This window comes from Barbus barbus, assembly GCF_936440315.1.
Source record: "Barbus barbus genome assembly, chromosome: 34".
Taxonomy (NCBI): domain Eukaryota; kingdom Metazoa; phylum Chordata; class Actinopteri; order Cypriniformes; family Cyprinidae; genus Barbus; species Barbus barbus.
This window is the reverse complement of record NC_136762.1, coordinates 25,013,242-25,024,102: the sequence shown is the minus strand read 5'-3', so window position 1 is coordinate 25,024,102 and position 10,861 is coordinate 25,013,242. Positions and strand designations below refer to the sequence as shown.

General features: G+C 34.7%; 2 protein-coding genes across 2 annotated transcripts; one reads left to right on the top strand and one right to left on the bottom strand.

Moving 5' to 3' along the window:
• Positions 1–1,171: 1,171 nt before the first annotated feature.
• LOC306854561 (signal peptidase complex subunit 2-like) lies at positions 1,172–5,725 on the top strand. Its single transcript, XM_079392693.1, has 5 exons — positions 1,172–1,243; positions 2,299–2,382; positions 3,419–3,579; positions 3,696–3,830; positions 4,512–5,725. Exons 1-5 carry the CDS (start codon positions 1,205–1,207, stop codon positions 4,696–4,698), a joined length of 606 nt encoding a protein of 201 aa, XP_079248819.1. The 5' UTR covers positions 1,172–1,204; the 3' UTR covers positions 4,699–5,725.
• On the bottom strand, positions 5,585–8,411 carry LOC306854562 (uncharacterized protein). The gene is made up of 3 exons (XM_079392694.1): positions 8,252–8,411; positions 7,962–8,073; positions 5,585–7,757 (listed from the first exon to the last, which is right to left on the bottom strand). The coding sequence occupies exons 1-3, from the start codon at positions 8,364–8,366 to the stop codon at positions 7,736–7,738; spliced, it is 249 nt and encodes an 82-aa protein (XP_079248820.1). The 5' UTR covers positions 8,367–8,411; the 3' UTR covers positions 5,585–7,735.
• Positions 8,412–10,861: the final 2,450 nt, after the last annotated feature.

Below are 10,861 nucleotides of genomic sequence, written 5' to 3'. Positions count from 1 at the left end.
TTGTTTATTTTATGTCTAAAATCATTAGGATATTAAGTAAAGATCATGTTCCATGAAGATATTTTGTAAATTTCCTACAGTACATATATCAAAACTTCATTTTTTATTAGTAATATGCATTGCTAAGAACTTCATTTTGACGACATTTTTTTTTTATATATATATATATATATATATATATATATATATATATATATATATATATATATATACAGACGTCTCTTATCCTCATCAAGCCTGCATTTATTTAAAAAATAAAAACTGGAGTAATGATGCTAAAAATTCAGCTTTAATCACAGGAATGCATTATATTTTATTAATAGAACTATTATCTTGAATTGTTATAATATTTAACAGTATTACTGTTTTTACTGTATTTTTGATTAAATAAATGCAGCCTTGATGTGCATAAGAGAAATCTTACTGATCCCAAACCTTCATATGTGACCCTGGAGCACAAAACCTGTCTTAAGTCGCTGGGGTATATTTGTAGCAATAGCCAAAAATACATAGTATGGGTCAAAATTATAATTTTTCTATGTCAAAAATCATTAGGATATTAAGTAAAGATCATGTTCCATGAAGATATTTTGTAAATTTCCTACCGTAAATATATCAAAACTTCATTTTTGATTAGTAATATGCATAGCTAACAACTTTAAAGGTGATTTTTTGCACCCTCAGATTCCAGATTTTCAAATATGTTTCGGCCAAATATTGTCTGAATTTATTATTGTCACTTAAGACGTGGTCCAGGGTCACAAATAAATGCTTAGGTTCTCAAAGTTAGCCTAGGCCAAAATCTAAATGTGTTGTTCTGATAAAGCATTGTGGTCTGGAACAAGAAATAAAAAATAATATTTCATCACTGTCTTACAGCAAAGGGCTTTTTCTAACTTTAAAATGTAACGTTGTGGATGTTGATTTCAAGTGACATGGACTGGCATCTCAGCAAACTAAAATAACAAAAGGAGGCTTATTTCTTCAAAAGATTGTAATCATATGACTGCAACCATCAAATCTGTTTTTTTTTTTCACAGGTTTAAATAAACGTCATCGCGTCTAGCCAATCAAAGAGCTCGTCCTTGCCTCTTAATCCCGCCCTCAAGCCGCTCTCTTTCAGATCGATTTCTATTGGACGGTTTTTGTGTGATTTTAGCCAATCACACTCACCCAGGTCACAGCAAATGAACAGGAAGAAAAGATGGCGGCGAGGAACGGAAAGAATGGTCTACTGGAAAAAGTAAGACATATTTATTGTATGCTGCATTTTTAGAGATACGTTTATTTATTATTTGCGCAGCCATCCTTAGAGCCCAACAGAAATGTATTATTTTATATATGTTTCATCATTTGCACTCGTTGCTCGGATTGTTGATGCGACCGTCGCTTGTGTTTGCGTGCCAGGGGCCAAAACGCACATTATTCATTGTGCATTTGTATGTTATTAAACGAGCATGTATATTAAACAGCTTTTGATGTCGTGCACATGTGGAGATACAGAAGATTACACAACATTGCATAAGTTTTGAGTCGTGCTCATCATCATCATCATCTTCAAGCATATGGTGTTAGAAACTAGGAAGCTGATGTCAAATGTGGCTTTATGTGTAGTTCATTTGTCTGTCATTTACTCAAAATGCATATTACAATGCGCATCGCTGTCAGAAGCGGGTTTAAATAAAACACGTCATGTATTTAAATGCACGAGCTTTTAAAAATTCTTCCCTTTTAGGATAAAATGCCAAGGGGAAAAAAATCAATAACCCATCTTACAGTTACCAACCATATAATTTAAAAGGAAAACTATATTGCATGCACTTTTATGCAAGCTTTATAAATGCAAAATACCCTTGCGTTTTAAAAAATAATAATTTTTAAGGTGTCCCGCCCCCATTTGCTTTCTATCGCTTGTTGCAAATGTTTTCCAACTAAAATAGTTGTTAATGTGTTGTAACATCCTGTCAATACTGGTTGATGTTAGTTCACTATCTCCTCATTTGGTGAAGGATTCATTGAACTGATAACTTGTTAATAACACAAGTCTTTTTGAGGGATTCATTAAAAGAGTCATGCTGCACTAGTTATGTCAGTGAAGACACTACAATAGACTGACAGCTCCGAAAACTATGATTTACTCTATGCCTGTGAATTTAGCAGCAGCTCACTCAGACTGTGTTTAGTTTGCATTCCTATCTTTTCTGCAAATATGACCGTTTTAAAAGTAATGTGGGTCTGAGAGTGAGATCTAAAATCGTGTGTACCTGTAGTGTATCTTCATTAATTCCTTGATTTCAGTGGAGGATTGATGAAAAGCCAGTCAAGATCGACAAATGGGATGGTGCCGCGGTGAAGAACTCTCTAGATGATGCAGCTAAGAAGGTGTGTGTTTTTCTATATATAAAATTATGGTATAATAAATTTAATGCATTTATTTTTTAATATGATAAAAACGGTAACTTAACAATAAGGTTCGTTAGTTAACATTACTTAACAACATTAGTAAGAATGAACAATACTTCTACATTAATCTTCAGTGTTTACTAAGTTGTGTTTAACATTAGTTAATGCGCTGTGGACTGACATGAATAAACAACGAACAACTCTATTTTTATTAACTAACATTAACAAAGATTAATAAATGGGGGCAGTCGTGGCTAATGGATAGAGAGTCAGACTTGTAACCCGGAGGTCAATGTCTGTTCATGTTAGTTAATTCATTAACAAATGACACCTTATTGTAAAGTGTTACCATAAAACAGTAATATTGTGAAATTATGTAAAATATTTGTGACCCTGGACCACAAAACGGGTCAATTTTTGGAAATGTAGATTTATACATCATCTGAAAGCTGAATAAATAAGCTTTCCATTGATGTATGGTTTGTTAGACTATATTTGTCTGAGATACAACTATTTGAAAATCTGGAATCTGAGGGTGCAAAAAAATCTAAATATTGAGAAAATCTCCTTTAAAGTTGTCCAAATGAAGTTCTTAGCTATGCATATTACTAATCAAAAATGAACTTTTGATATATTTACTGTAGGAGATTTACTAAATATCTTCATGGAACATGATCTTTACTTAATATCCTAATGATTTTTGGCATAAAAGAAAAATCAATAATTTTGAGCCATACGATGTATTTTTGGCTATTGCTGCAAATATACCCCAGCGACTTCAGACTGCTTTTGTGCTCCAGGGTCACATTTGTTTGTGTCATTACTCCAGTCTTCAGTGTCACATGATCCTTCAGATATATTATTTTATATTATATCATATTACAGAAATTCCCTAATTCTGATCTCACCTGTATGTGCGTGTATATATTTATCATTTGGTTTATTTGCATATTTTTGTAGTAAACTTATGCATCAGATGAGTTTTAAATGAATCACCTTTCTGTTTCAACCATAGGTTCTGATCGAAAAATATGGCTACATTGAAAACTTCAACTTAGTCGATGGACGTCTGCTCATTTGCACGGTCTCCTGCCTTTTCGCCATTGTAGCTTTAATTTGGGATTACCTGCACCCATTCCCAGAATCCAAGCCTGTGCTGGCCTGCTGTGTCGTTTCATATCCTTCACTGAGCAAACTCCAAACAGAATGGAGATTACAATTTGAATCGGAGGTTTGACGGTGTAAATTAACATATATCACTGCTTCAGTTCTTATCCTTAACTGATCCACACATACTTCATAATGATGGGTATTTTGACCCTCTACACCTCTTACAACGAGAAGAACATCTTCCTCGTGGCCATGCAGAAGGACCCAGCTGGCATGGACCCGGATCACAGCTGGCAGCTCTCCTCCAGCCTAAAAAGGTTTTTTATTTTAATTTATTAAAGGGGATAATTCACCCAAAAGTGAAAATTCTGTCACGTATTACTCGCCCGTATGTCTTTCCACACCTGTAAGACCTTCGTTCATCTTCAGAACAATCAGTGGATAGTGTTTTAGTATGAATTGGTTATTTTGAGTAGAAAATCAACTCCAGATGTCACAAAACAGTAAGTTACTAAACCTAACAAAAACAGTGTCAATACATCTCGAAAACAGCAAACAAGTTAACCTTATTACTTATGCATGCCCAAGTGCATGATGGGAACACCAGGATCATGACTTTGATATTTACTTAAAGAATTATTGTAAACATAACAATTCCAATATAATATACTTATGTTCAAACGTTATTTTCTACAAGCTTAAATTGAGTACTAATATAGAATGTACTTTAATACAATTTTTGCCTATATATTTAATGTAGAAATTACATTTGTTTTTATGTAGTATTTACTTCGCCAAAAAATAATTTTTATCAGGGTCTCTGAAAATATCCGGATTTTGAAATCATCCCGCAAACTCTCATTTTATTAGGCGTTAAAGTCAACTAGATGATTACAGTGCATTGAAAATATACATAACCGGAAATAACTGAGCCGTAATATTTGAAAACGGAAGTGCGTCTGTCCATTGGTTGCAACTAACGGACTTGTTTCCATTAGGTTTGATGACCAGTATACGTTAAGAATTAGTTTCACTGATGGGAAAACCAAGCGGTCGAGGGAGATGGAGTTTACCAAGTCAGTCGGGGTGTTCTTCGACGAGAACGGGACGCTGGTGATGGACCAATATGAGAGATGTGTCTCAAAGCTTCACGACACACTGGCCACAGACAAGAAGACAAAGTAAAGTTTAGTAGAAACTGACGGCGCCGGCCTTCAGCGACCCAGCACACTCAGTAACGGTGGCTTTAGTGGGACAAAACACAGATGTTATTCAGGCTAGTGAGTGTTATCAGAGTTTAGCTCACAGATGTGACATTACATAAGGTCAACAGTGTTTTTTATTGCTTCTGTTAAAGAAATGGTCCAGTTTTATTTTAACTTTTTTTTTTTTTTTTTATGCAGTTTGGTGTTTGAATTTAATGTTCTTATTAAAAATCCAGACGTTTCTACAACAAGCATGGATCACAAAAACAGCGTTCTACACTATCATTAAATTTAAATTTCACCCAAATATGAAAATTTGGTCTATATGTTTTTTGTTGGGTTTTTTTTCCATTGTAATCATGAGCAGAAGTTTTTAGGTGTTGGGAGGATATTTATATCTTCATAAAGCAGAATATGTCACTCCTTACTTTAAGAGTGATTTTGGAGGTGACCTACATTAGTTCTCCCATATTTCATGATGCCTTGTGAAGATATGTATATGTATATTTTGACCTGAGCCTTATTAAATGTGTCTTTTCAATCTGCACTTTTTTTTTTTCTATTCTGAATTTGACTTGTTTAGGCTTTGAGTGACGGTGGGCTTTGTCCATCTGTTGTGTTGTCCCCTTTCTGCTTTGATACTTTTGTTTTTGGCCATTTAAGCTTAAACCAGGGATATTTGTTTTATGATCTTTTTTTTTTTTTTGGACCATTGGATCAGTTTTGACCTGTTTTCACACTCAGGAGTGAATGGACCTTAAATTTCTGTTTTTCTTTCTGTGTTCTGTCAACAAAAAAAATCAAGTAGAATTATCTATAATTTATTTTGAAAGAACAGGACGTCTGGATGCAGTTTGTTTCTCCACATTGTGAAATATTAGGCTTGCTGAATTCAACAAAGCATTTCTAGCATTTTTGTCCAATGATATTCAGCTTTAGCTACCCGTATTGTATGTGCCTGTTATCAGTCAAGAAAAAAATACAAAATAAAGGCATTTTTACATTTCTGTTCTGATGTCAATGTTTTATTTTAGTAACTTTTTTTTTTTTTTTTTTTTTTTTGGCCACCTTTACTCATTTTCCAGTTAAAAATGCATATTCTGATTGAATATTTACATGACAAGATTATTGCTATATTAGTCACCATTATAAAAAAAATAAATAGGAATGCACCATGTAAATGGTTTCAACATTTAATGTAAGCCACTTTTTTTTTTTTGGTTAAATACAAAATTACTGTAAAGTTACACTGCATAGGTGTCACATTAGTGCTTTGGAAGTGGCATTTGGGTGTATTTACACACAGTATTTCATGCTGCTCGGAGGTGAAATGAATGCATTTACACAGCATACTTGATGCTAGAGGCTGAGGTGGGTCAGAGCAGGCATAATTTAGTCTGGCTCTTATGCAGCATTGCATTTTTACACATTACACATTTTTCTTGCAAACACTTTTTTTTTTTTATAGTATCCACTTTTTAAAACAACAATGTATGTCTTGTATGAATGTATTGCTTGAATTTACATAACTATTTCACCCAGACTTGCTCTCAGACAAACATACAGAATATTTGATAAAAACATAAGTATTTAGTATAAGGTGTTTGTTATCCTAAATTCCAGTTGACTGAGAGAATTCTGGAAACCGTAATATTAACTTCACTGTTTATATAATGCAAATTAAATATACCACCATATTCCCATAAAATGTTATTTTTTGAGCTCAGAATTAAAAAAAATTAATAAACTTTCTTACAATCAACTGCAAGCACTCATTTAGATCTGCCTCCATCCACTCAACAGCCGAAAAATAGACCCAAGTTCTCCTACATTTTTTTTTTCAACAATCCTTTTATCTCAAATGTATCACCATATGGAAGAAAAATACATTACAATTTTAAGATCAACTGTGTAAGGTTTGCATGTTAGATTATATACCATATAACAACTGTAGGGTGCAACAAATGATATCTGAAAAACACTAGTAGAATTTTTTAGCATAGGCCTTGTATACTCTGAAAGTGAGTCTGTGGCCTAGACATTATTGTGACGGCAGAGCCTGTGTAAACAGATCTGCGGGGGTTTGTTCCATTGTGCTTCTAACATGCTGACCGACTAGCGTATGCACCGATGGAATGACTCACATTTGGCCCCGTCCAAAAAAGTGGATCTGTGAGTGATCCTGCACGTGCCTAAAACACTGCATTAGTTACACTCCACCTTTGAACTTGGTGGATATATAGTTTAGATTTGTCTTTTAAATCTGAATATGACCCATTTCAAAGTCCCACACATTTACATATTTTGAAATGGCTTAACATAACATTAGGGCCTATGGAAGCTCATTTCTGCCACAAAAAAAAAGATGTTTACATCTCTGACAGAATTGTGCGATATAAACTCGTAATTGCGAGTTACAAAGTCAGAATTGCAAAACTCACAGGTCTGATTTTTTTTCTTCCGAATGTCCAGATTATATATCGCAATTCAGACTTCACACAGTTAAAAAAAGAAAGAAAATATCATAATTGTAAGCTATTTTTAATCAGAATTGGACTTGCAGTCTAATAATAGACAATAGATCAATCTATTTTGAGTACATACTGGCTGATCCTTTTGACAATCAAAATGTATATCTTATTAGCTGTAGCTTTTATATCAGGTGATGGTTTAACTGAGGTGCTGACAGAAGAGTGCAAACTTTTGGTGACGTTTTGCAGCAAAAATCATTCTTGAGGTGCAGGATGGGGAATTTTGCATGAGGGTGAAAAAGTTGAAGTAGATTTCACTCTCGTGAATTAAAGCGATTTCGCCTCAGTTACCAGAAGAAGACTTCTTGGTTTGAACGTGGCTTCATATATCTCTACATTATTGACAATAGACCATTTTGCATGCAAAATTTGGCTAATGCGACCTCACCTTTATGCTAACATTCATAAATCAACACAGCATTTCTAATGTTCTGTGAAAGAAGAGGTTCTGCAAGCCGTCTTGGTGGAAAAGCTTCTTCATAAAGGTTAAAATCGCAAAGCACAGCACCTAAAAAAAGAATATAACATTTAGAATAAAACATTAAATTGAGAAGAAAAAGATTTCCTTTTCGGCAGGGATATGCTATTGCAGGTTGCTGTAATCTATTTTTGACAGATTGTTTCATACTCCATTGTAAGTGAATTTACATTGTAATAAATCATTGTATAATTCACAGCATGCAATGACGTCCACTGAAGAACATTTGAGTACCTGTATCTTCGAGGGCAACCATGGTAGCCAATCATGTACTCCTGCGCATAGCAGTGCTTCCTGCACAGCCCTCGATATCCACAAGTCCAGCGCTGCACATCCGTGTCGTCAGCTTTCAGGAAAAGATCAAACATAAGCCACAATCCACACTGTTCAGCAGTCATAACTCTTGTGTTGGCCAGCAAGTAGTAAATAATGTCATTAATCAACAAATGCACATCAGCAGCCAAACATTTCTTGGAATAATAGATGAAGACTTGTTATATTGTATGGTGCACATGCAGCTGTACCTTCACCCGCTGTCAGCAGCAGCAGAGTTATGATAATCAGTCCCAGTGCCCTCATGTTGTAGCTCATAGCATCTCTGGCCAGACGGCTGCCGGCGCTCACATTTATATTGTACATCAGCTCTGGTGGAGGGGAGGGAGGGTGGCTGTGGGCCCTGTCAGTGCTACTGTAAATAACATAGTTTTCATTCCACTGATGAATGTGTGTCTGTATTCTCTGTCTAATCACAGCACGTTTTGAAAAGAACCCGATTTACCCATAATGTAAAGCTTGTCTGCTGTTTCATAACTTATGCCCGTTGCATATGCATATTTGTATTAAATGTAAAAACTGCTTTTATTGGTTTATAATAATCTGATCTTAAATGTGATAGTTCAAAATTGACATTTTGAAAAACTTTAGCCTTAAAACAAGTATAATAGGCTGCTTATGTCATGCATGTCAATATAGTGATGTAACGCTGCATTGTGGTTGCAGGCTTTTCTTTCAGTACTATATACACAAGCTCTTAATATAGATGGTAAATTTTGCCTGTGTAAGTACAATTGTTTTAGGAAGTGTTTTATCCCTACCTCGATCACACTATTACACAAAAGTACAGATGGTAAAATTAATATCATTTTAGAGATAAATGCTACATTTAGAACTACATTTATTTAGTTAGTTTTAGTTTATTTATTAATTTATTAGAACTATTAGAATTGATGGATGTGTATTAATTGGTTATAACTGTAACAGAATTTCTTTCTTTCTACTTAATATATATTTCATATCACTTAATATGTTGCATTGTTTTGTACAAGTTATGGGGCATTTTACGCTAATACTCCTATATCAGTCAGCTATAGGACTATCATTGTTAATCTAAAAAGTAGACTGCACCATTGTGTGTAGAATGACCTGATTTCACACTTATATATGGAAACTCATTGATAAACAGGTAGTTGTGCAACTGCGTACAGCCAGGAATGCTGTCAGCAAAAAATGCACTATTCAGGACCCACTGCAGCGCAACAGCAGCTCACATGCAATACCTTGTGACTAGGACACACACACACACACACACACACACACACACACACACACAATCCATCCACACTCAGAAAACGTGTTGGGTAAAGAAACTTACCTAACTGAAAATTCTTCCATGTTATGCATGTACTTATGTATTTGTTCATTTATTTTTAATATAGTAGTAGTAGTACAGTCTGTGCAGTATTATTAGGCAAGTTGATATTCTCATATTTTTTTTTCCAAGAACATTTGACTAATTCCAAACCACATCAATGTTAATAACTACTACTGATTTTGTATTTAATCATTTATAAGTGATATATAATACAAACGACTTATTTCAGGTGTGCAGAATTATTAGGCAGGCTGTATTTTACAGATAAAATGAGCCAAAAAAGAGATTTGAACTCAAGAATAAAATTAAAATAAATTAAATGCCCATGAGAAGGATGCAATATTAATGCAATAATAGAATTAGCAAAGTTAAGGCATGACCATTGGGCAGTAAAATGCTCATTGGGTCAGCACGGTCAGAAAAAACAGGTGGAGAAGAAAAGACACGTTAACTGCAAAAGAATGAAGAATTAATGTGAAGAATTAGGTGAGAAACCATCAGGAACCATTTAGTCTCCAGCACCATCATTTTCCAGAACGGCAGCCTTCCTGGAGTCTCCACAAGTGCAATGTGTCAGGTTCTCAGAGACTTTGCTTGGGTAAAAAAAAATCTTTAAAATGGCCCTCAATAAGAATTACATGCTGAAGTGTTGTGAAATACATGAAGACTGATTTTGTATAGGCTTTATGGACGGATAAGTTGAGAGTGACTCTTGAAGAACCAGCATCACATCCTCTTGAACTGTTTGAAGAATTTATCTTCCAGAATCTGGCCGTAAGTTTTGGGATTCTTGAGTTCAATCTCTTTTTTTGGCTCATTGTATCATTCTTTTTCCAGTCAGCTCCGGGCTCTTCACATTTTTGAATAGCTCTGTTTATGCGTTCATCGCTTCTGTAATTTGGCCACCAAGTGACACCTTCCTCAAACCATGACTCATTTAAAAAGATGATCCATAAGATATATAAAATTTAAAACACCCCTTTTGAGATTTTGCTTCATTCCATATATTATAATTATTTGATAAATTCTGTTATCACCAGTATAGCTGGATGATGCAGGACCCCTCCATTTTGTGGTGGATTCCCACATCATCCTGGATGGTATAAATAAATATATTAATGAACATCATTACTTGTGGATACTCACATTGTCCACAAGTATCCAGAAATCTTTGTGGAGTTCAGCTGCTCTTTGTCAGTTTGTGAGTTTTAAGTCAGCAATTGTTTAGTCTATCACTATCTAACCCTCACCACCAACAAACCCCATCTACATCCTGCAAGTAATAGATCTGTGGGTGTGCAAAAGGGGCATGACAACAAATCTATATTTGTAAGGAAGGAGCAAACACTTGTGACAGACCTGTGATGCTTTGGCAACCTTGAATGCTCCTGTAGGTTGAGAGACAATATATACTCTGAGAAAATCTGAGGTCATTGGATAGCTGTAGAAATTTTCCATCTGTGTGAAAACTTTAAACGCCACA

Bases quoted from the DNA above. Each gene is read 5' to 3' on its own strand.
- LOC306854562 (XM_079392694.1), bottom strand. From the start codon at position 8,366: ATGTACAATATAAATGTGAGCGCCGGCAGCCGTCTGGCCAGAGATGCT. The intron at 8,074-8,251 runs GTACAGCTGCAT...TTTTCCTGAAAG, and splicing joins GCTGCTGACAGCGGGTGAAG to CTGACGACACGGATGTGCAG. The intron at 7,758-7,961 runs GTACTCAAATGT...TTCTTTTTTTAG, and splicing joins GGTTGCCCTCGAAGATACAG to GTGCTGTGCTTTGCGATTTT.
- LOC306854561 (XM_079392693.1), top strand. From the start codon at position 1,205: ATGGCGGCGAGGAACGGAAAGAATGGTCTACTGGAAAAA. The intron at 1,244-2,298 runs GTAAGACATATT...CCTTGATTTCAG, and splicing joins AGAATGGTCTACTGGAAAAA to TGGAGGATTGATGAAAAGCC. The intron at 3,580-3,695 runs ATATCCTTCACT...ACTGATCCACAC, and splicing joins CTGGCCTGCTGTGTCGTTTC to ATACTTCATAATGATGGGTA.